Source organism: Ctenocephalides felis, unplaced genomic scaffold (genome assembly GCF_003426905.1).
Source record: "Ctenocephalides felis isolate EL2017-DRISC unplaced genomic scaffold, ASM342690v1 CF-g0.4_SCAFFOLD_03572, whole genome shotgun sequence".
Classification (NCBI taxonomy): Eukaryota; Metazoa; Arthropoda; class Insecta; order Siphonaptera; family Pulicidae; genus Ctenocephalides; species Ctenocephalides felis.
Window position 1 is genome coordinate 2,802,591 of NW_020539726.1, and position 27,436 is coordinate 2,830,026.

Below are 27,436 nucleotides of genomic sequence, written 5' to 3' on the forward strand. Positions count from 1 at the left end.
AAAATTATTTTTTTGACCGAAAGAAACTATTATTTATAAGGATGAAAAATTCTATTTTCACGAACAACGTGTGAAAAAGTTCGGCAATTTTTTATGCTAATAAATTCATCTGTGTATCCTTTAAAGTTGAGCTATTTTTTTATTTGATGATAGTTGAGCTTTTTCCCCTTGGATATTTAAAAATGATACCAGAAAAATGGGCCAAATACTGTATGTATCCCACAAAAGTGTGGTTTTCTTTATAATAGCTGATTTTTAATTTATAAAATAATCATTATGTATAGTAATAAATAGAATTTGGCAATTATTTATTGCCATTCGTCAACAAAATATGTCTTGATATAAAGGCAAGAATATCCACGTAATTTATTAAAAATAGATACATTCTGTATAGAACATTACTGTTTCTCTATTCATTACGAGCTGCAATTTGATTTGCAAATGAAATAAATTTTATAGTTAAAAAAATAATTCCTGGTAAATTGAATTTGGAGCGTTAATAATTATTCAACTAATTTAGATAGCAAATTTTTTATTTAACTTTTGTTTTGTTTTCTATAAGTATGTTCGGCAAAGTCTTCAATTTTATTTTGATTTATTTATAAAAGATTATTTGAGTAACGTACATTTAGTATGAAGTCTGATATTGGAATATTTTAAGAAACATGCTCTTCATATTATTTTCAATATTATTTGTCAATCGCTTTCAAAGAAAAATAGATACGATGAATGCTGAATATAAACTAAAATTTATTCTTAGAATTAAAATTGCATTTTGAAAAATAAATACTGCGATGCATTTTGCAAAGGTTAGTAACACACATCGCTTTCGATTCCATGTGTGGATGAACCTTGAACTGAAATGATAAAATCGAACTTCAATAATTTTCTTTACACTTCTTAATAAACATCATGATTAAATATATACTTTATTATAATGCTTTAAATATTTTGTATGTTTTTTGGGATTCGACTGTAAGAATTCCAAAATTTAAATCAGACCTGTCATGACCTCTGACCGTAGGAGCATTAAATATTTTATTTATTTCAAATAACTTTTGCTTTCAGCTTCATTCATGTTTTATTAATCCCATGATTAATTTATTCTATATATAATTTTGTATATATATATATATATATATACTAGCCGACCCGACAGACTTCGCCCTGTCAAAAAAAAATTGTAATTTGGCGGTGTTTTGTTCCTACCTTTTTTCTATTCTTTGCAAAAAATTATCCTGAACAGAACCGTCACCCTGGTAATAATTCGGCATGAATTAAAAATAATTAAATAAAACACTATAAACATTTAAAAGTAAGTAATTTTAATCATGTAAATCATAATTCAAAAATCAGTTCAATTTTCATTGTAGTGCTTTGTGATAAACGATGTTTTTTGTTTGATTACTGATGGTTTTCCAATACGGGAACAGACATAATACTATTTTCAATGTGAGAAACATGGGTTTCATTTCATTTCGCAACATTATAATTGCCGATCCAACCTTTAATTGAAGATTGTGAGGTGACAATCCTAGCAAATCCAGCAAGTTTAAAAACTCCGGTGGATCGTCTTGGTTAGCTGCCGAATCAATTGAGTCGCCTGTAATTTGTTCTTGAATTATGAAATTTAATTCATTTACATCAATGTTTTTGGCTGCCAATATAGCTCGTTAATTAATAGAAAGATATTTCTATGTTTATATAAATATATTAAAAATTAGATTATCAAAAACTACACAAAATGTCATGACATAGATCATTGTTTTTTCTACAAATTTCGTTGCTCACTCGATTATAAAAGAAAAGGGCTGTTTTTAGGGTTTTCCCGGCAATTATTCGATTTTTTCTCGCCGTAAGAACCATCCTTGGACTTCAACAAACATTTAAAAAAAATAATTGGTCAAATTGGTCCAGGCGTTGTTGAGTTATGCGCTTACCAACACATTTTGCGATCCATTTTTATATATAAAGATATATATATATATATATATATTATATATAATTTTGTCTCCTATAATTATCTAATTAACATGATAGTTCTATATAGCACAAAAATCGGATTACTCTTATTTTATATTAAAGTAATTGCATACAAAATTTGTTAAATGCGAATTCAGATTTTATGCAGTTACGTAGTAAATAAAATACTATTTAATTTTTTTTTCCATTGCCTAAAAAGCTTTTAGCTTGCAATAATAGACGGTATTTGGTTTAAACAGCAGAGTTTTCATTAACATATTCTTCGGTGATTTTGTTTGCGATTTCTTATTTGAAGTACATATTTTCATTGAGATAATCTGATAATACATATTTTCAAGTAATTTAAATTGCCAAACAATCCTTTTAATTAAAATATATAAGAAGAGGCGAACAAAAAAAATCTGAAACTGGAGTTCAAAGTGAATTAAAGTGAGCCAACTAAAGCCAAATGTATAATGTGATAAATTAGATCCCGAGATGGCAGAAACATTTGTTGATTTTTTTAAAAATATCTATAAAATTGCTGGCATTAAAATAAATAATCCAAAGTTTATTTGAATACTAAGAAAAATGTTGGACAGATGTCTCGATGGTAATTAGGAGGATGAGGATTTATACACTTGAGAGTTTTTAAATCTATTTGTGTAAACACTGATCCGGAATCTGTATATGGTGCAGAAAGCAAAGGTTCGAGTGAACCAAGGAGATACAAAAGTTGAAATAGGTAGAGGAGTGCGGCAAGGATGCTGCATGTCACCGATCCTATTCAACCTTTATGGCAAAGGCTCGTCAACGATACACTTGAGGACGCAGGTGATTTTTCGCTAGGAGGAAGAAAAATCACCACCATAAAGTACGCAGATGATCTTGTGGTGATATCGAAAACCCAAACCGAGCTACAGAACATGATGAGCAAAACCGTCGAAGTAGGTAGACGGTACGGAATGGAAGTCCCGCTTGTAAGTAAGTGGCTAGAACGACTGGAGCTGGATCAGGCGTCCCGGTTCGATACCCACTTCGAGCAGCCTGTTGTCAGGCAGCAGTGACAACGATTTTCACTTGGAAATATAGATAACAATATGTTTCCAAGTGAAAATAGCCCTTGCTCGGCATTGCTGCACCAATTAAATGCATCACTATTACAGTAATTATAATAATAAAAATTCAGCACATAGAGATGAGACAACTGTTTGGGTTGCCAGCTATAATAAAACAAACGCAGTTTGTAAGATATTAATCATAACAGCTCATAGAACCCATAAGTTCTGATCGCTGTTCAAATAAATATAAAAAACATCAATAAGTCAAAAGTGATGAGAATATCAATGAGTCCTTGAGGATACCGGTAGGAAATCGAGAGTTTGAAGACATGGATCACTTTACGTACTTGGGAAGCCTCCTGACCAGAGATGGAAACTGCACGAGAATAGATCAGGGCAAGGATTGCAAGCGCCAAGGCGGCATTCACGAAGAAGAAATTCTACTTAACTGACGAACAAACTGAGCCTAGATTTCTGAAAGAGACTAATAAAGCTCTGTACGGATCAGAAACATGAACTTTAAGAAAAGTTGACAAAAAACTATCTGGCGAGTTTTGAAATGTGGTGTTGGAGACGAATGGAGAAGTTGAAGTGGACGAACAAGATAACAAATAACGAAGTCCTGAGTAGAGTGGGCGAAAGAAAAGACTCTACTGAGCACGATCCTGAAAAGAAAGGGAAATTGGATCGGACCCATTCTGCAAAAAAAAGTGACTCCTACACGTCGTAGTCGAAGGTAAAGTAGGACTGAAGGGACTGGGAAGAAGAAGAATGCAGATGGTTGATGATTTACGCGAGAAGAGGAAATACGAAGAAGAAGGAACTGAAAGTCGAAGTCGGTTTACGGGTCAATCGAGTCAATTTTTTTTTAATACTAGTTCTCCACCAGCTCTCCTACATACAATTATTAAATACAAACATAGATAGAATGACTTAAATATATGTATACCATTCGACAAATAATTTACGTTTGAAGCGCAATAGATTTTTTTTAAAAAGGATAAATGAAGTTATATCAATATTTACATGTGGCGAACATATAATATATACCATTTCTTTTCACTTATTTATGATAGTAAAATATATATTAGTAGTCTCTACAAATGATTTTCCAGTTTCACTTTAAATGTAGAAATTTATGTCTTTCAATAGTTATGTTCTTTTTCTATAGATCGAAACCTTTAAGCTTCATTAATTTAAAACGAGTATTACCTATGTGCCTAATGAACTGTACATTGCAATGCATTTATCCTCACATTTCAAACGCTTGTTTAAGTAAATCGCATGATTTAGCTTAACCTTTATATGAACGATTACTGATGCCACTTTATCAATCACAGCTCTTGCAATTGAGGAATCCATCTAATGAATGCTTTTCGCATTTTTATGCAAAAATGTTGATGTGTTCATTTTAATTAGCAGTCTTCATATCAATTACAACTAATGAGAATACATTTCTTCAAGTCGTCGATAAATTTAATACTTGCTAATTAACTTCCCGTAGGGTAAGTATGTAATGGGCCGAAAATCGGAATTGAAAATTTTTACATTTCTCGACGTTTTGAAGGTTTCTGAACGTTTTGGCATACCTCAGAAAAAATGGATGTGTGTGTGTGTGTGTGTGTGTGTGTGTGTGTGTGTGTATGTATGTATGGATACAATTTTCGTCCACGTTTTCGGGCGTACGGATCAACCGATTTGAATGGTTTAAAAAAACATTCGATTCCTATTAATAAGGAGAAGAGCTGATTAGTTTTTGGCAAAGACAGGTCCAGCAGTACGGAGATAAGGAGCAAAGAGTGCAGAAAATAGAAATCGGTTTTGAGAGAACGGAGCATCCGATTTGAATGATCTAAAAAAAATCCATTAGTAATGATGGGAGAAAGGGTTATTAGTTTTTCGCAAAGGCAGGCCCAGCCATTTCGGAGATACAGAGCTAAATGTACAAAAAATGGCAGTTTTTGAGAGAACTAAGCGTCCGATTCAATTGATTCAAAGAACTTTCTGCTTGTCTTAACAAAATAATTAATTTTGGAAAAAAAAATTTTGTACCATTTTTTTTTTTTTTTTTTTTTTTTTTTTTTTTTTTTAATTTTTTGTATATCGAAAATAATTCAGAATTTTATTTTTAATTCTGACTATAGTTCTAATATACTTTAAACCAAATAATTTCAACTCTGGAATTCAGTTTATATAATTATTATAAATATTAGACAATAATACAATATTTATAATAATCTATTTGAAAACATTCAATATTCCTCGAACGTTTCGTTACGGTACGGGAAGTTCCAGCAATTTGCCTTAAGGCACGATGCCACCCACCCCACTAGTTAAATTTTTTTTCAAGATAATTACAATCAATACTATCACTCCGTTCGGATTGACGTTGAGTTCTGGGACACGCTATATACATATATTATTTAAATTAAGCAACTAATCATAACTTCTGCCAAAGCATACGTAGTTTATACGTAATTATAACCAAATTTATAAAAAGTCAGTTTCAAAATTTTCTTTCTGAGCATCAACGATTGAAGTTTTTCTTAACTTGGAAATCGTGCGGGTTTACTACAATTTGGACGTTCGTTTAGTTGCTAAAAGTTTGTATTTCAGTTGAAACTTTGTCTTCTGAAGTTTCGGAATACTTTAATCCTTCACGAGAAATGGATAAAGACTTACAATTGTTTTGTTTAATTTTCATTCTTATACGATAACGGAAGAATTAAGCTACGAAGTGTAATTAAACTAGTCAAGCAAGTATTACAAATTCAAGATGTAATCAACGAAAACAAAATAAATAAAATATATATATTATGTATATTTTTTACATAGCACCTAGAGATTGTTGACAAAATTTGATATTGTGCTAAAAACTTTTTCGTTGTAATTTGAATTGAATATAAGCAGTATCTAAAAATTAATTGAAATACATAAAAACATTATTTTTAATAAAGTGAATAATTCTACTAATTCTAAAGACTTTCATTACAATGTCAATCTAATGATTGAAATAATAGATATCATAAACCTACAGCGGTTTAACAGTTTAATGAAATATTATTATTAATGATTTCCAATTTATTCGCTGAACCATTTCGGGATGCAAATTAGTTCAGGTTAAGTTATATTTCGAGTTTTATTATAGTTTCATTTTTGTTACGATAAATTCTTAATAAATTCAGTTCAATACCATTTAACTATTGTTAAAATCAATAACTACTTGCGCAAACTTCATCAACTGTTGATAAAAGAGACATTGATCATCTTATTCAAAAGTTGTTAAATTTTTTTATTTTTATAAAACATATGAATTGAATATATAAAACATCATGTTTCAGACTGAATACAATAAGCATCAAAATATTATTGCACTTTAGAACGAGATTAGAGAAAATGATAAAATTAATATATTTCATTTTGTTTGCTTATATTATAAAAATAATACAACCTTCTGCCAAAATATTAGTTATTTAGCGCCATTTATATGTAATCAATAGACATGTTGAATCACTTAAACAGTTTTCAATAAATTTTGATGAACCATTTTTTATTATCAAATTTAAAGCCTCACAATTTTTATTGCAGCTAGGTTAAAAAACAACGTTGATCCAATGACTCCCATCATTGTGCAAACAAAACTTTGCTCTTTGCATTGACCACATGTTGAGTAAAAGGCTCCCATGACTTGTTCAAAATTACCAATATCAAAAATATATTATTTATCATGCATTACTTTATAAACAAAAACAATGAGTTCATCCGACCGTTAACCCACATAATTCTAAAATTATTGTAAAAGTGATTATAATTGGCAACGATACAGTAGTTGTTAAAACACACTGTTGTTTACATTATATAACTAGATTCAGAAAATGAAATTTAAAACTGTGTTTACTATTGATGAAATATTACACTGCGCCATTTTATCAAAAATAAAATTTGTTTAAAATGATTTATACTTGCATACACACACATGTATATATATATATATATATATATATATATATTAAAAAAAGGCTATCAACTTACCTATTACTAAACCGCCAGCACCTTCCGGCGCGCCGGTTGTTTGGGGTTGCTGCTGACCTTTCCTTGGCCCAGGCGCATCCTCTAGCAAATCGCGCATGCAAAAATCAGTTGCATGCTCTACGAGCAGTTCCGCCACGTCGCCTGTACGATCCATTACCGCACATACTTCTTCAAATGTTCGATCTGAAAGTGACACTCCACCCCATTCGAGCACCTGAAATCCAGTTATATGATTCTCCAAATAATATTTTTAATGAGTAATTTAATTGATTCTAAATAAATTAAATCAAGGCAAATTGCTGTAATTTCCCGTACCGATTATCATTTTTTTAATTTTTAAAAACTTTTTCGGAAAACAATCTCGGAAACCGTTGGATCTTTACGGTAATCTGTCCGCACTAACAGACATACCTACAACTGTTTTTTCTAAAACATGCTAAAATATTCAGAAACCTGCGACTGCTATAACTTATCCTACAAAATAATCAATAATCTAAAATTCTAAATTCATAAATATCGATAAAAATTTTGATTACTGTAAAAAAAAAATTATCAAATTGAAAGTTTTTCAGATTCTTCAATAATATAATTATTTAAATTTTCTATGATTTTTGATAATTTTTCGAAATTTTAGAAGGAGCTATAATAAATTATAGCTTTAGTTGCAAATGATTAAGTAATTGCTCAAAATTGTATACAAGATTTTAATAGAAATACTAGAAGATTAATCTATCACAAAAATCCATTTTATATTTACGGTCATATTTGTTGAATGGCAACTTTTATGGTGATCACCCTTATATTCAATATCTTTAGCAAAGCCTGTCAATGAATCAAAAATATTGTTCTACAAGGGGATGAATATTTTTAATTATTATCATCACATTAGCATCAAGGCAAATTGCTGGATCTTTCTGTACCGTAATGAAATATTCGAGAATCATTAAATGCTTCCAAATAGATTATCATAAATAGACAAATTCTAAAAGCTAATAAATTGGTCGACGACGTTTATATATGCTTACATGAAGTAAACAAAACTAGATCAAGCGGAGTTTCAAAAAGCTGACTCATATTATCATATTTCGAAGAATTATATGAACTGAAAGTAAACTTTAGGTAGAATTAAAATTAAAATCCAAATCTACAAATTAAAATCTAAATACTAATCGTTTCTTCACAAGTAAAACCTTTTTTTGAAGCATTAGAATCGGATGCTTTGTCCTCTGAAAAAATTTTACATCGTAAATCTACATGGTTTACAAAACTGTCATTTTATACCCATATTATTAAAAGCTTGATATCCTGTAAGGATTATAAAAAAGTAAAGAAGACATCCGAAATATTGTAAAAGTTTATTATTGAGAATATTCAGCTTGTGTCAAATATAATGTATGAAACATTTCTAGAGCAAGTGAGTAATTATCTCTATAAATACATTTTGCATTATTATATTATTCTTCAAGTGAATAATGATCAAAATGAAAGTATATGATTGGCTACTGCGTAAAAAGTCTAAGCTCCCTGTTGAAAATAAGTTGCTGCTATATGAATCAATAAACCAAACTGGACCTACGGAATTAAGCTTTGGGGATGTGCTTACAAATCAAATATAGCTATAATGCAGAGAACTCAGTCAAAAATTTTACGTACAATTCTTAATTCTCCGTGGTACGTGACAAATGAAACCATTTACAGAGACCTCAACATGAAAACGGTGCAATTAACGTTCAAAGAATTTAAGGAAAAATACAAACGCAAACTGGACTCACATTCGAACCCATCAATAGTTGACATTACTCAACCTTTTAGCATAAGGAGATTGAAACGTCACTGGCTTTTAGACTTAGTCTTAGATTAGGTATAATATAATATTATTATATTAATTGTTAAAATGAGAAGATCTCATTGGAGTTCTTCTTAGGCATTAGTATTTCCGATAGCTAAATAAAAAAGAGTTAAAACAAAAAAAAAAAAATAGAAAAAGACAAGCATATTCTGCTCAATCTTGAAGTACTCCAGTATTATTATTTGCATATATGTGTCAAATAATTTTCTAAGCTAGTTTCTGATTCGGTGTACCTTGTCTCCTTGTTGCAAACCTCCTTTGTCCGCTGGTCCTCCGGGAACAGTCCATACGATGTACGCAAAAAGTCTCCCATCAACTCCTGTTTTTCCACCAACCACGCGCATTCCAAAGCCTCTCGCTGAAACAAAATATATTTATGTTAATCTCATGTTCGCAACGGTCTCAGTCATTAAAACTGTAATTAAAAATTATAACGCAGCTCGACTTTCGACCCTTCGTAAATCTGGAAGTTAGACACGCGGTGTATAATTACTAAAATTGAAAAGTAACTAGGTGCAAGAGCCATTTTGTCCTAATACAAGTTGCAGCTAGTGGTGCATGGCATCGTGCGTTAAGGCAAATTGCTAGAACTTCCCGTACCAAAAATTATTTTTTTTGAAAAAGCTTTGAAAAAATTTGAAAATTTTGTAAGAAATAGATTTTGGAGAATTTCGAATTTTTTGAGAAAAATTGACGTTTATGAAATATTTTGATTTTTTATATTCCATTTTTTTTAAATTCTGAACTATCTTTCAAAGCGTAGCTGTTTTAGAAATGAAATATCGAAGCGCGTCGCTGTGTATGGCGTCTGCGTCTCTTTAAAAAGTACGGAACCCATGAAAATATAATCAAAATTTATACTTATTATTAAAATCTCTATAAAATATATAATAATTTGATGTGCATATGTCTAATGATTATTTTGACCGCTAAAAAGCTTTTTTTAACTTTCCATAGGGTAGTTATAGTAATGAGCCGAAAATCGAAAATGAAATTTTTTGCGTTTTGAAGGTTTCTGAACATTTTGGCATAACTCAGAAAAAATGGATGTGTGTGTGTTTTGTATGTCCGCATTTTTCGTCCACGTTTTCGGGTGCACGGAATTTGAATGGTTCAAAAAACATTCGATTCCTAGCTATTTTTTGCAAGCTAAATATGCAAAAAATGGCAGTTTTTGAGGGAACTAAGTATCCGATTTAAATTATTCAAAGAACTTGCTGCTTGTTTCAACAAAATAATTGCTTTTGGGGGAAAAAAATTGTTTCTATTTTTTTTCATTTTTTTCATTTTTTTTTCTTTTTCAAAAAATAATTCCGATTTTAATTGTAATTCTGTTCTAATATACCTCAAACAAATAATTTCAACTTTGCAATTCAGTTTATATTGTGGCGATATCAAGCAGGCTGGTTTTGATTTGTAAAAAACAATAGGACATGTCATGTATATTTTTGATATCGAAATATTTTTTATAGTTAATAAATTTATATTTTTTTATTGTTGGGAGTTTCTAATTTAATATATTATCATAATCATTACGACTCCCACATTGGTGACTCACGACGATGGAGATGAAGATAAAGGAGTTTTATTTTTCGAAGATTTAAGAAAAATTGATTTTGACGCAGCACCATAATCACTGGTCTTCAGTGACGACCTATAAGGTATGTCCAGTCCAATCCATCATAGTTAACGCACTTACTATCTGGATCAGACTTCCGAGGTTACTCATTTGGTATACCCAGACCTCAGTGTTTATTGCTGACAGAAAAAATAATTTGGAGCCTGAACTTTTCATTGGAATGCAATTCAACCTCTCTTTCTCTGTTAACTCAACAAATCGTCTTATAATGCTACCTCCCATTATCGGTGACAACGACGAATCAAAACAAAATTTGACATAATTTATTGGATTCCACAATTCTGGACTCTTATGTCAAAGAAACCAATGATCCTGATTTGGATAAAGAGCCAACTTCTTTCTCTGATCGGAACTCATCAGATACGAATGCAACGCTTGCAGAAATGGAAACTGTACCCATAAATTATGCATTCTAAACATTAAGTTATTCTGATATAACTAATACCCATTAGATCGAGAACATTATGCAGAATATGGAGTTGATGGCAGGTCAAATCACCACATACGGTGGATCTGCTGACGAAACATGGAAATTTGTAATTGACCAGTATTACAACACTGGTCTGCTATAATCTGCTTTCCCACCACATTTTTATAACGTGTTTCCCTGTATTTTTTTTTTAAACTGTGAGATCAACACTGGGCAGGGAGTGTGTGGCGATATCAAGCAGGCTGGTTTTGATTTGTAAAAAACAATAGGACATGTCATGTATATTTTTGATATCGAAATATTTTTTATAGTTAATAAATTTATATTTTTTTATTGTTGGGAGTTTCTAATTTAATATATTATCATAATCATTACGACTCCCACAATATAATTCTTATAAATATTAGATAATGTTTTAATATTTATAAAATCTATTTCAAAACATTTAATATTCCTCGATCATTTTGTTATGGTACGGGAAGTTCCAGCAATTTGCCTTAAGGCACGATGCCATACACCACTAGTTTACTTTTTTTATTGAACTGCTGGACCTACACAAAAAAAATAGTTGGATCTTCGTTTCGTTAATTAAAAAAAAAACAGAATTACAATTTTTGACACTTTTTGATCCGTATCTTGGAAACGGCTTGATATGATCATATTATAAATATCATTTGAAAACTTTAAACTTAAACACACTCTGTTTCATTTCAGAATAATTTTTGTGAAACATATTAGATACGTTAGTAGAACCAATGTTCCTACATACAGTGGAAACTTTTTCCCTTCAACATCGATTGTTTAGTTTCCGCGGTATTTTGCTTAGTTCTTTTCTATTCACGATATCAAGAAACACCCGAAAGAAATAAAAAAACATATATTTAATTTTGTAAAGTTCTGTTAAACGCGAGTGTTTTCTTAACGAATTGTTTAATGATCCGTGCAAGCATCCCACGATCTAGCCTTGTCATTGATTGCTTTTATTGTTCATGAGTGCTGAAGTATATCTGCACCCTTGCAATAAATATTAGAGAAAGAGAGAAAAAAAATGGAAGATGAGAAGGCAAAAATCTGTAAAGTGAATTTGAAATCTGAATTTAAAATTTTTTCATTCAAGACGTAGTCTAGATACCATTTCATTCACTTAAGAATGATGTTGTTTGAAATAGACAAAAATTAGATGTATTTTATCACAGTCCGTGGGTAAGAATTTTTCAACAATATATCCGGCCATATTTAAAATACATAACAAAAGTTCTTTCGTTGTATGGCATCGTGTCTTAAGGCAAGCTGCTGGAACTTCCCGTACCATAACGAAATGTTCGAGGAATATTAAATGTTTTCAAATAGATTATTATAAATAAATACTATAACATTGCCTAATATTTATAAGAAATATAATAACTGAATTGCAAAGTTGAAAATATTTGTTTAAAGTATATTAGAATTTAAGTCAGAATTACAATTAAAATCTGAATTATTTTCGATATAGAAAAAAAAAATAGTTGAAAAACAAATTGAAAAAAAAAATTAAACAAAAAATTTTTTTTCCGAAAGCAAATATTTAAACAAGCAGAAGGTTCTTCGAATCATTAAAATAGGACGCTTATAGTTCTCTCAAAAACTGCCATTTTTTGCACATTTAGCTCTGAATCTCCAAAAGAGCTGGACCTGCCTTTGCCAAAAATTAATCACCATTTCTCCCCGTCATTACAAATTGAATGTTTTTTGTATCATTAAAATCGGATGTTCCGATCTCTCAAAAACTCGATTTCTATTTTCTGTACTCTTTGCTCCGTTTCTCCGAAATGGCTGGGTTCGGATGAGTTCCGCACCTGCCTTTGAAAAAAACTAATCGGCACATCTCTATTAATAGGAATCGAATGTTTTTTTTAACCATTCTAATCGATTGATCCGTGCGCCCGAAAACGCGGACGAAAAATTGTATCCATACATACATACACACACAACCATTTTTTCTGAGGTGTTTCAAATGTTCAGAAACATTCAAAACGTGAAGAAATGTTAAAATTTACCCTACCCGTTACGTTTAAGTTACCCTACGGGAAGTTAAAAATTTATTACAAATATCGAAGACGGCTGCTTGATATCAGACCGAAGCAAGAATTTGAACCCTGGATTTGCTGTTTATCGAATAGTACGCTTTACGCTGTGCCATGATACCCCATTCGAATAAATTAATGTTTTCCAAATAGAAATTTAAAACAATTCAATTTTACGTCATCTGAAGAAAACATAGTGTTTTTACTTTGCCTCAATTCAGCTTTTACCCAAAGAACTTTGTACTTTTGTACTCGTGTGTGGTATTTTATCTTGATTGTTTTACCAATAGAAAATATTTTTGTAACAAAACTCATACAGTCTAGACGTAATAAAATTTATCTACCTCGTAAATGGTTTTTCTTCTATATGCGTAATGAATTCAATCAATATAATTCGTTTGTGTTATTATATCGCACGATTGTTCGGAAGAACACTTTGGAATTTTGGAAGAAATGTATTTTAATTTGTTAATACAATCAAGTCTTTGTAAAAAATATTTCCATATAATTTGCATTTCACATTGGTTGAATTATTTAGCTATTGTTTTCTAAATTTGTTTTAAAATTAGAAAAAGATGTTGAATCCGTTAGCCCATTGGCTGTTTCTACTTTCCCCGCTCATCCGGCAAAAATGAAAAAATGACGTATTTTAGAAAAATTGTCAAAAACCATATTTCTATGATTAGGAGATAACTCAGAATTTTAACAAAAATAGCGCGATAGTTGTTCGTTTGATACATGCTAAGTATTGCCATGTAGTTTATTTAGTTTAAGCATTATAATTACTGAAAGTCAAATTGGACTTTTATTCTTCGCTCTACCTCATATTATAGTTTTATTAATTGTTTATATGCAATGCAACATTAAAACTTAACCTGACGCAAGAAATCCTGTAGATCAAAATATTATAGAAAATGTGGTTGAGTTATAAAAAATCATTAAGTACAATTACAAATATTATAAGTCGGTTAAATCGTAAAATGTTTGCTGAAAATCGTATTGATAATTTTTTGTGAAAGCAAAAAATATATTTTCGATATAAACTCTGTTAACATTTCATCTGAATAGATAAAATTTATTTTTTATTGATTACGTCGATTATTTACACATATATAGAACATTATGAAATGTCACTTACACCCACTTATTTTACAATTCAACGCATATTTAATTCAATCAGCACATTTACTTCAATAATAATAAAAGTAATTGCAAATTGTGCGTAGTATAAAAAATACTATTCACTATAGTGTAGAGCAAGATTTAAAGGTCCGAGGGTAAAAAGATCTACCACCGATATCTCAAAAATAAGTAAAATTCTAACAACAATATTTGACAGTAGAGGGAAAAAGATGTATAATCAGCCATCACTTTTATTTAGAAGATATCAGGAGATAAACGACAATGTTTAAATTCTAAACAAAACTTTAGTTATGTAGTTTTAAACTTTAAAACTACATAACTAAAGTTTTGTTTTCGTTGTTAGTTTGCTTCTCAGTTAGTACTGGTGTAGTTTACAAGATCTTAATATAATTTTTAAGTATATTATAAGATTTATTGTTATTTTTTAGTTAAATTCAACAGTTTTTTTTATATAAGTTCTATGAAAGCTATTACTGGGGCGGGGTAACAAAGGCCAACTATACTTTTACATTGGTAAATGCGTAAAATATAAAAAAAGCAAATAAAAAAGTAAACTAAGTGTAAAAAAGCAATTTTACAAGAGATAAAATTAATAAATAATAATAAATAATAAAATTAACGAATAGTCTTTCCAACTCTTCGCGAATATTTTTGGCAAAATACCAGATCATGATCATTTACAGTGGTGTAAAAAATGTACTAAAAAAGTTTTACTTTGCATTGGTTGAATAATGTAGCTATTATTTTGTAAAATTCATTTGAAATTAAAATAAGACATTTTACCTGTTTACCCCCCGGCCTTTGCAATTCACCCACCTATGAAGTTACAAATTTTTGAATTTTTGACATGGGTTATTTTTCACAATATAATTGTTCAATGTCAATGTCAAATATAAGCCTCGGACATCGTAGCTATTACATGTTTTTTGCAAATATACTTCAACTTTGTCTACATTTTCGTGAAAGAAAATTCCCATTATTTTTCCTATTTAAACAAAAGGAAAAAAATTACGATTATTGAGTATCAACGTTAGTGCAAACTTTTGTGCTGTATACACATTTTTAGATGTAAGATGTAAGAAAAACGTTTAGAATTAATATTTAATTTATAAATCTTTGATTTTTTTCTTTGATGTATCGTCCTAAAAAAACTTACTCAAATATATATATATATATATATATATATATATATATATATATATATATATATGAAAATATATATTAGAGCGGGTCGATTTCTTAAATGAATTCTGAAGTCCCGTGCAATGGCCCAAAAATAAGGGTTGAAATTTGAAAAATTTCATTTTGATCCATTTAGAGTGCCCCAATCACGTCCAAACCTATGACCGACCCCCACTAACCTTGGAAGCCGATTTACCTATTCCCTGGGACCTCTCCTGAGCGGTGTTTCAACATTTAACCTTTATTTTTGAAATATGAAGAGTGTGTAATATGAAAAGGTGCTAAGGGCTGATTGTAACAGCTTTTTTTTAAACAAATATATTTCGAAATCCATGATAGATAGATGCTGTAACTATTCCTCTGCCAAATCAAGTAAAAATAATTCCACAACTGTTGTTCATTATTTCAGAATTAATCATTTTCTAGAAAAAGTAAGGTGTTTCAACTTACCTCGCATTTGGGGCTAGTTGTAACATTTTCTAAGGCAAGTAATGCTTCCGATAATTTATTCTTTATTTATTTAAAAAAATGACTTGTTACTAAGTAATTCTCCATAAATTAACACCAACTATAATTAATACAAATAAAATAATGACTCCTATAATATAAATTTAAATCATAAATCAACGTAAGCTACAGTTATTATCATAATAAACAAAAGGTATAGTAGTAGTAGTTACTCCTGCAAAAAAATTACATTTACCCGCATTTACAAACTATAAAATCCACCAATTTTTTTTACTTGAATCTGTATAGAATTCTTGTATGGTACAACTAGTCCCAAGGTTTTATTCCATTTAATCCCAAGTGTGATTTTTTACAATAATTAAGATATCTATTTAAACATTTCAGCAATAACAAAAATTGTTGCACGTTCTCATTGATTGATAAATTTAAAAATTAAATTTATCATAAATTAAAAAAAAAACAAAATAAGATATGTAAAATTTAAAGTTAGTTGATAATAAAAATGCAAACCAAAATATTATCATAGAACAATTTCATATTACCTATCTAAAACCTGTACAGTTCTGCTTACTGCTGTGACAATAAGACAAATGTTTCAATATTTTTAAGCTTCCATTGAAAAACGCCTGTTACTTCTTATCCCCGTTACATATAGCCCCATAGCCAGGGCCGGATTTAGAAATTTGGCGCCCTGGGGCACTGACAAAATGCCGCCCCATCCCTGAAATGTTACTTAAATTGTTTTTATATATTATTCCTGTACCAAAAATTAAAACTAAAAAAAAAATTACAATTTTTGAAAACTAAAAAATAATCAATTTTTGAAAATTGAGTTTTTTTTATATTTTGAAATATTTTTGAAATTTTTCGCAGCGCGATTGCTTTGAAAAAGTTCATAATTTTCAAAAAATTTCAATATACATATAAAAAAAAGTTTTTTAAAGAGCGTTTTTTCATATTTCTCAAAATTTTAATGCTCTTTATAAAATGTAATTTTCATTAAGAGAAGTTCCAGTAATTTGCAGTGATTAATCGTCACTAGTTTAATTTTTTTTTCGGCGCTATAGGCTTGAAAGTGCACAAATTTGTCGTCCTAAGAGGGCTCGAGATTTGAAGAACATATTTTTCTTAAACTTTCAGCTTGTTTACGAAACTTTATATTAGCCAAATTGCCAAATTGCCAAATTTGATAATAACTTGTTAACCAATTTGATAATTTATGTTCGGAGAGGGAGTCAAAGAAAAATAATAAATTTTAATAATCGTTTATTTGAATCCAATTTTTGCATTGCATTCGTAGTATGTTTTATATAAATTAACAAAAGTTAACTATATTTCTTGAAAAATAAAATTTTATTAAAAAAATTAGTTGATTACATTGTATAACATTTTTTCCCCACTATCCAAATTTTGCCGCCTCCGAAAGTCTGCCGCTCTGGGCAGTAGCCCCGACTGCCCCTACTGTAAATGCAGCACTGATCATCGATGAAAAAGTATGACATATAATCGAATAATAAAGTTCTTACTAATAGTCCGCAATTATTATAAAAAAAAGATTTAGGGTCTAGTAAATCTACTACAACGAATGTAGTAAATCTACTACAGTGAGTGTAGTAAAGCTACTGCAGTGAGTGTAGTGAAGCTACTACAATGAGTGTAGTAAATCTAGTATAATGAGTGTAGTAAATCTACTACAATGAGTGTAGTAATTCTACTGCAATGAGTGTAGTAAAGCTACTACAATAAGTGTAGTAATTTTACTCAATGAGTGTAGTAATTCTAATACAATGGGTCTATCAAATCTACTACAATGAGTGTGGTAAATGTATTTCAATTGGTCGAGTAAATCTACTACAATGGTGTAGTAATTCTACTACAATGCTGTAGTAAATCTACTACAATGAGTATAGTAAATCTACTACAATGAGTGTGGTAAATGTATTTCAATTGGTCGACTAAATCTACTACAATGGTGTAGTAAATCTACTACAATGAGTATAGTAAATCTACTACAATGAGTATAGTAAATCTACTACAATGAGTATAGTAAATCTAGTATAATGAGTGTAGTAAATCTACTACAATGAGTGTAGTAATTCTACTGCAATGAGTGTAGTAAAGCTACTACAATAAGTGTAGTAATTTTACTCAATGAGTGTAGTAATTCTAATACAATGGGTCTATCAAATCTACTACAATGAGTGTGGTAAATGTATTTCAATTGGTCGAGTAAATCTACTACAATGGTGTAGTAATTCTACTACAATGCTGTAGTAAATCTACTACAATGAGTATAGTAAATCTACTACAATAAGTGTGGTAAATGTATTTCAATTGGTCGAGTAAATCTACTACAATGGTGTAGTAATTCTACTACAATGCTGTAGTAAATCTACTACAAAGAGTATAGTAAATCTACTACAATGAGTGTGGTAAATGTATTTCAATTGGTCGAGTAAATCTACTACAAGGGTGTAGTAAATCTACTACAATGGTGTAGTAAATCTACTACAATGGTGTAGTAAATCTACTACAATGGTGTAGTAAATCTACTACAATGAGTATAGTAAATCTACTACAATGAGTATAGTAAATCTAGTATAATGAGTGTAGTAAATCTACTACAATGAGTGTAGTAATTCTACTGCAATGAGTGTAGTAAAGCTACTACAATAAGTGTAGTAATTTTACTCAATGAGTGTAGTAATTCTAATACAATGGGTCTATCAAATCTACTACAATGAGTGTGGTAAATGTATTTCAATTGGTCGAGTAAATCTACTACAATGGTGTAGTAATTCTATTACAATGCTGTAGTAAATCTACTACAATGAGTATAGTAAATCTACTACAATAAGTGTGGTAAATGTATTTCAATTGGTCGAGTAAATCTACTACAATGGTGTAGTAATTCTACTACAATGCTGTAGTAAATCTACTACAAAGAGTATAGTAAATCTACTACAATGAGTGTGGTAAATGTATTTCAATTGGTCGAGTAAATCTACTACAAGGGTGTAGTAAATCTACTACAATGGTGTAGTAAATCTACTACAATGGTGTTGTAAATCTACTACAATGGTGTAGTAAATCTACTACAATGAGTATAGTAAATCTACTACAATGAGTGTGGTAAATGTATTTCAATTGGTCGAGTAAATCTACTACAATGAGTATAGTAAATCTACTACAATGAGTGTGGTAAATGTATTTCAATTGGTCGAGTAAATCTACTACAATGGTGTAGTAATTCTACTACAATGCTGTAGTAAATCTACTACAATGAGTATAGTAAATCTACTACAATGAGTGTGGTAAATGTATTTCAATTGGTCGAGTAAATCTACTACAATGGTGTAGTAAATCTACTACTATGGTGTAGTAAATCTACTACAATGAGTATAGTAAATCTACTACAATGAGTGTGGTAAATGTATTTCAATTGGTCTACAATTGAAATACAAATCTACTACAATGGTGTAGTAAATCTACTACTATGGTGTAGTAAATCTACTACAATGAGTATAGTAAATCTACTACAATGAGTATAGTAAATCTACTACAATGAGTGTGGTAAATGTATTTCAATTGGTCGAGTAAATCTACTACAATGGTGTAGTAAATCTACTACTATGGTGTAGTAAATCTACTACAATGAGTATAGTAAATCTACTACAATGAGTATAGTAAATCTACTACAATGAGTGTGGTAAATGTATTTCGATTGGTCGAGTAAATCTACTACAATGGTGTAGTAATTCTACTACAATGCTGTAGTAAATCTACTACAATGAGTATAGTAAATCTACTACAATGAGTGTGGTAAATGTATTTCAATAGGTCTAGTAAATCTACTACAATTAAGGTGACCATACCTCCCGGATTGGTCGGTACAGTCCCGGATTTCCACCTTGTGTCTCCGGTTATTTCAATAGCATGATTTATACCGGATTTAGATTTTTTGCCCCGGTTTTTTCAAAAATTGACAGATGAATTAACAAGTAACATTAAAAAGTATGAAAACAAACGAACAAGTGCTAATTTTTTCCAAATATTTATGAATAAAATTGAATAGAATATTTTACAAGGCTCAAAAGCGCGAAATACATATAGATCCATATAAGATATAACATCACAGACAGGGCCGGAATTAGAAATTTGGCGCCCTGGGGCACTGACAAAAATGCACTTTCAGCTCGTTTACGAAACTTTATATTAGCCAAATTGCCAAATTTGATAATAACTTGTTAACAAATTTGATAATTTATGTTCGGAGAGGGAGTCAAAGAAAAATAGTAAATTTTAATAATCGTCTATTTGAATCCAAATTTTGCATTGCATTCGTAGTATGTTTTATATAAATTAACAAAAGTTAACTATATTTCTTGAAATAAAAAACGTTATTAAAAAAAATTAGTTGATTACATTTTTCCCACTATCCAAATTTTGCCGCCCCTGAAAATCTGCCGCCCTGGGCAGTAGCCCCGACTGCCCCTACTGTAAATCCAGCACTGCCCATAGCTTTCCTATATATGTATATACGAGCAAGCTACAGGTTGCTTTAGGATTTTATTAGAATCTTCTTCAGAATGTATTTATAGTATCGCCTACACAGCGCAAATGTCATTTGTCATTCAGATTGGCTCATTTAATAAAAATAAATTCAATCAATTCAATAAAGTTTTGGTTATGCAAAGAATTTCGTATTAAAATGAAACTTTTTCAACTTCATTATAATTTGAAAATTCTGATAACGTTACAATGCAAATGACAGTTATTGAAGTGTTCATTAATAATTTTAAATCATTGGCAGATCATTCTCAACATTCTGTACATATATATCTTATTTTCTTATATTTTAGCAAGATTGTTCATTGCTGATGCAGTAATGTTAAATTGTAGTATGATTTTTTAAATTTTATTTGATTTACGTTATTATATAAAGAGATCAAGTAATTTGTAATAGGTAATTTTTTAAATATTTTAACTACCCTCAGGGTAAGTTATGATAATCGCAAAAAAATCGAAAAAGAAAAGTTTTGCATATCTTTACATTTCAAGGGTTTCTGAACATTTTGGCTTATCTCAGAAAATGGGTGTGTGTATGTTTGGATATAATTTTTCGTCCACAATTTCGGCGGCACAAATCAACCGATGTGAATGATTTAAAACACATTCGATTTTTATTGATGGGAAGATGCGCTGATTAGTTTTTGGCGAAGAAGTGTCCAGCAGTTTCGAAGATACGGGACAAAAAGTGTCAAAAACGGTAATTCAGTTTTTGAAAGAATGGAGCGCCCGATTTGAATGATTCAAAAAACATTTTGCTTATATTGACAAAATAAAATTTTGATTACATTTTTGCAGATACAGGTCTAACAGTCTCGGCGATACACAGGAAAAAGTAAAAAAAAATACAATTCTGCGGTAAAAAATGATCATTGGACTAGATCGTCGCTATATAATATGAGCGATACAATATATAGTATTATCACTTTGAAAATGTAACACGTTGCCGCAAATACATATTACTAATTATTAATAATTAATAATTAATAATCTAATAATAGTTAATCATTTTCGCTTCCAAACATACAACTTACCCTCGATTTTATCTGGCAATCATAAACAATTAAAAAAAGTGTGTTTCTAAGCACGATCGTCAAATTAAAAGTGTGCGGCAACGTGTTAAAACAATTGTTATTAATCGTAAATTAATATTTATTGATTACTGTTTTTTTTCTTGAATATTTATTTCTGGTACGGGAGGTTTCAACAATTTGCCTTAAGGCACGATGCCATACGTCACTAGTTTTATGTTTTAAATTGTGAATTTACAACTTGCTTACGAAAAAAAAGCTTAATATAATGTCGATAATGCATGGCAACCAACTACAGCAGCACAAATTTCCCATTGTTTCTTGAATAAATTGCAACAAAAATTTATTTAAAGTAGATCTTTTAATATGATATAATAATTAATAAATCGCAGATCATGTCATAAGAAATAAATTTTAAATTTTCGTGCACTGCTTAATCTACGAGTTGAAAACCATTTGGCGCCAATGTATTTGTAATCATTTTCTAAATTCGATCTGATTCCCAGATATCTACAAAATTTAAAACACTTAGAAGAAAAATCTCAACTCACGATTGGCCTAAATCTCCTCTCCTGCATAACTTTGGGTAAACATAATAATTTAAACGAAAATGAGTAATATATTTGAATGTATGAGTATGGTGCTCATTGATATGGTGTTTGCACGTATTTATTCCATCTAATAAAATAGAAAGATTTAATAATACAATGCAAAATTCAATTGAATCTCCTCAATATATTGAACTTATTGTACGAGATGCAAACATCCGAAAAATGATGCATTTTATTTATTATTTTTAAAGTATTTTTATTAATATACACACGATTTCAAAGAAAAGCTATTTTAAAAGGTCATGTGAAATAGATATTATAGAAATGAGTACTAATAGATAATGTCAATTATAAATATTATAGATGACATTCTAGTCAGAATTGAAAGTATTCAAAAATTTCGATGCCCTATTGAACCCCGCGTATAAACATTTTTATTGAGACTTCATAATAATTTTTTATCATTAAATATGGAATAAATTATTAAATGAATTAAGTAAACAATTGAAAAAAAGAATGTCGTAATAACATATGTAACATATGTAATTTTAATTGAATTTATTATAACATTTTAAAATAAAATAGTTATGAAGTTGTGTAGTGGTTTTTAAAACAATTGTTCTAAATGTCACAATTTATCTAAAATTAGAACACTTTCAAAATTTTATGTTACCAATTTATTCTAAAAATATTCACTACTACAAATTAAGAAATATTTCATGCGAATAACACAGATGCTTTCCTTGTAATTACATATAGTAAAATAATAATGGCGTTTAAAACTTTTAGTTTTAGTTTAGTAGTATACAAAATACTGTAATTAGCTCAATTCTACTATTAGACAGACCAAGAAATATTATTGTATTGTAATTCATGATTGCTACTTTACCCATATTTACGAATAGACTAGATGCTATAAATCATGTTCATTAGTTTTTGGCAAAGACAGGTCCAGCCATTTTTGAGATATGGAGCAAAAATGCATAGGTAAAAGTTCCCTGACGCCGGACGGCCCAAACATCGGACACTCTGTTTAATACGTATTATTTAAGCGAGTATAAATCTTTTCATTTCAAAATACAAGTGCAAGGGGCATGGAGGGCACACAGGTACATGATCACGTGCCAAGCCTTGCCTGTGACGCACACGGCCACGGCGAGAGCAACCTTTTCCTGTTTTAGGCGCAAAATCACGGCGTTACCTATATATCAATGGAAGTAATTCTAGCATATTTATGCATTTACATTGAGTGGTATGGAAAGATAAAAGTTGTACTTGACTTGACCCTTAGTGCCGGACAGTAAACATATTGAAATTTTTTGTGAGAATTTACGTAATTTATTCCAATTATTAAATTTTGTTCTGCCTGAGTGCTAACGGTCATAACATACCCCCATACTTCGTATTTCCTAGTCAAAGAATGAAAATCTTATGATGAATGCTCCAGCTGAAAGCATCGGTGTGGGCCAGACAAAAGGGTAGATGAATAGTAATTTTTTTTTTGCAATATCTAAGAATCTTCGTCAAACACACATGTGCAGACACTCCAGAGTGTAGAGATAGCTGTTTATGTGTTCAATACTGGTTATTTTGAAATGCCCGGTACTAGGAGCCACTTTGTAAAATCAAATTTTTTGTTACCAAAGTTTGATTAATAGTATCAATTATTTTTTAGCAAAGGTTGCGTTTTTGTTGATTTGGTTTGATTTCTAACTTTGTTATCTAACATAAGTCATAATTTAATGAACATTTCGTAAAATATTTTTTGATTTATTTATGAATAACCTTATAGGTGTCCGCCACTCGGAGACTTCCACCTAAATATCAGTTTTAGAGAGAACGGAATATTTAATTAGAATGATTCAAAAATCATATTGCTGATGTTAACAGTGCGAAAAAATGATTACTTTTTGAAAAGCAGGAATTCGGCGGTTTCAAAGTTTCTAACAAATCTATTTTTTTGTTTTTTTTTTTAATTTTTGATGTTTTTTAAAATTTTCTTTAAACTTCAAAATTTTGTAAGGTCTAAAGTTCTACATACAGTTAAAATAAATAAATTTAATTTCACAATTCAATTGCAAAATAGTAAACACATACAGTTTGTCATCCAAATATGAGACTTATATTACATTTGAACTTTAAAATACAAACTATACAATTTATAGTAGTTATGATATATATTTGAACACAACAAAAGAATTGTTATTAATCATTGATCAATTTTGATTGGTTACTGATTATTTTTATTCTTTGAATATTCCGGAAATAAACGAAATTTATCATAATGCACAATGCCATGAACCACTAGTAAATAATATAATCATAGAGCAAATGAAATATATAATATCGACGTTAACTTACTACGATGTGTTTTGTCCGCTGGGTCTCGCCTTAAGACAACTCTCCGTTTGGCGGCTGCCGCAACCGGAATTGTCGGCCCCGAATCAACGTCATGGATCACAATCTTGATAGCTTCACCATCAACGGACGCTTGCCGTCGAGGGGCTTCCATGTCTTCCAGCGCAGACGCCGACCATGGCGTAGGCGGCGGCAAAGCACCGCGATCTCGCAACGCAGCAATGTCAGGCCTGCAAATATTAAAATACATGAAAAACGATCCACTTCAAACGCTTTGAATTCTGACCAAATTAAATATAGAGTAGAGCGGAGCACAAGATCCATTTTTCAACTTCCCGTAGTAAGTTATAGTAATGGGCCAAAAATCAAAAATATTTTTTTTTTCACGTTTTAGAGGTTTCTGAATGATTTGGCATATCTGAGAAAAAATGGATGCGTGTCAACGATTTCGGGCGTATGGATGAACCGATTTGAAAAATTAAAAAGCAAACGATTCCTATTGATAAGGAGATGTGCTGATTAGTTTTTGATAAAGGCCATACCGAAATAGCGATGCAACAAGTTCCAAAAATGTTAATATTTGAGAGAACCAAGCATTCGATTCGAATGATTTAAAAAACTTTCTGCTTGTGTTGACAAAACTATTGCTTTTCGGAAAAGAATTTTATATATTTATGTCATTTTTTTAGAATTTCTTTTTTCTGAATATCGAAAATAAATCGTATTTTAGTTCTAATTCTAGCTAAAATTTTAAACTTCACTTACATACATCAAATAAATAGTTTTAACTTTGCAATTTATTAAATTCAATTTACATAATTCTTAAATATTAGGCAATGTCCTTTATTTTAAATCCGATTGATCGAGCTTTGTTTATTTACTTTTTATACAAACAATTATGAACGTCGTCGTCCAATTCATAAGCTCTTATATTTTGTCTATAAAATAAGAATAATAAAAGTTACAGTATTTATAATAATCTATTTGAAAAAATTTAATATTTCTCAAACGTTTCGTTATGGTACGGGAAATTCCTGCAACCCGAGTGAAAATCTGTTAGGGCAAGCTGTAACGCAGGTCCGGCCCCTATGGGGATGTACTCCGGCGCCCGTATTACGGAATTTAGTGCCTGGCCCTGATAGGGGCCATAAAAGGATTGCCTTAATATGGAATTTGTATAGGGTAATCAGGCATGCCTGAATTTAGCCCTAACACGGATTGCCCTATAATAATTGAAACGGGCCATATGCAGGTGACTTATATTACCCCTATAACGTATTGACCGTGATATGATGATATGGGCCGTATTGCGAGTTCATTACTAGAACTCTAATACGGATTACCCAATATTGAGACCGGTCGTATTTACGTATTAAGATTTATTAAATTTTTGTAAAAATAGTTGTAGATTGTAAACAATAATACACACTTATTTGAGTCAATTATAGATTTACAAAACAACTAAGCAAAAGAAAAGAAGAGCAATTTAAAGTTAATACAAGTTTGCAATATTCAATACAAGTTTAAATTCAATTCAATCAATTTATTTTTTTGTTTAGCTTATTTATTTATTTATTAACTTCCCGTAGGGTAAGTTATTGTAAAGGGCCGAAAATCGAAATTGGAAAATTTTCACATTTCTCGACGTTTTGATTTTGGCATACCTCAGAAAAAATGGATGTGTGTGTGTGTGAGTGTGTTTGTATGTATGGATACAAATTTTCAGTCAGGTTTTCGGGCGCACGGATCAACCGATTTGAGTTCAAAAAACATTCAATTCCTATTGATAGGGAGATGAGCATTGTTTGTGGCCGGCTTTATTTTCAAAGTACCATAAACGGCCAAGAGAAAAACAGCTATGTTTAAAAATCCATAACAAAAGTATATTTTTGCGTTTCATTTGTTTTGATTGCGCAGTTACTCAGTTCTCCAGACCTTAATTTAATTTTTAAATATACGTCTTATAAGATGTATTGTTAATTTTAAGAGTAAATAGTTTCTTATATAACCTCTATAAAAGCTTACACCTGGATAGGGTAAAAAAGTCAAACTAAACTTCATTCTGGCAAAGGTGTAAAAAATAAAAAACTGCAAATAAAAATTAAATTAAGTTTAAATAAGCTATTTTACAAGAGAAAAAAGTTATTCCAACTCTGTCGATGAATATTTCTGATAAAATATCAAGTTAAAGTTAATTATAGTTTTATCTCAGCACCCATGAAATTTAAATTTTGCATTAATTGAATAATGCAGCTATTACTTTGTGAAAACGCTTCAAAATTAAAAACAAGACATTGGACCGGTTTGTCTCCTGATCGACCTAATATCCACCGCCTATAAAGCAAATTGAACCTGGTTACAAATTTGTGAAAAACAGCTAAAAACAACATTTTTGGAATTGGAATTATCTGGGATTTTTATTGAATGTATTCAGATAGTTATTTGTTTGATATGTGTTATTTTGGTGATTTGATTGGTTTCGTTTACACAATACATTTGCTCAAAATCAAATTGGACCTTTGTTTCCCGCCCTACCCTATCTACACGATAACATAAAACGTGAGAGTACATAACTAATTATAATACATGTACTAATTGTTTTTCATTTACTACATGTAGTAAAAGTTTGAAGTTTTTAAAAATGTTTTATATTGACAAATAATACAAGTAAAATAAACTAATATTTCAAATCAAATATTAATTATGAACACAGGAAAGCGACTGAAGCAAAACAACCACTCTCGGATACGTAACATCTAAACCGGATACCATCATGCACGGACGCTCAATCAATTAATTGGCATCCGATTTAGACATTCTAAGTACTACCAAAAAATATCGATGTTTCATGATGAAAAAAGTGCAAATATTATAAATAAGTGTTAGTTCTAATATTTTCTGCAGAACAATCTGAAGACTACATTCCATATGATATTACTCAACACATCGAGATTACGTAAACTATTATTAGTTTAAATGAAAATAAAATAAATAAATACACGGCATAAAATAACATTCTAATACTTATAGTGAATATATTAGTGATCATTAATTAATCAATCTTGAAAACAAACATAATGTTGTTTTTATTTTCGCAT

The 27,436-nt window shown here is 30.1% G+C and overlaps 1 protein-coding gene across 1 annotated transcript in view; it reads right to left on the minus strand.

Annotated features, from left to right (window-relative positions):
- LOC113387896 overlaps positions 1-27,436 on the minus strand; it is an 81,593-nt gene that overhangs the window by 28,919 nt on the left and 25,238 nt on the right. Inside the window, exons 5-7 of the mRNA XM_026625285.1 lie at positions 24,342-24,568; positions 9,138-9,262; positions 7,056-7,269 (exon numbers count right to left, since the gene is read on the minus strand). Coding sequence (XP_026481070.1) covers positions 7,056-7,269; positions 9,138-9,262; positions 24,342-24,568 — 566 coding nt within the window. The remainder of the gene's footprint in view (positions 1-7,055; positions 7,270-9,137; positions 9,263-24,341; positions 24,569-27,436) is intronic.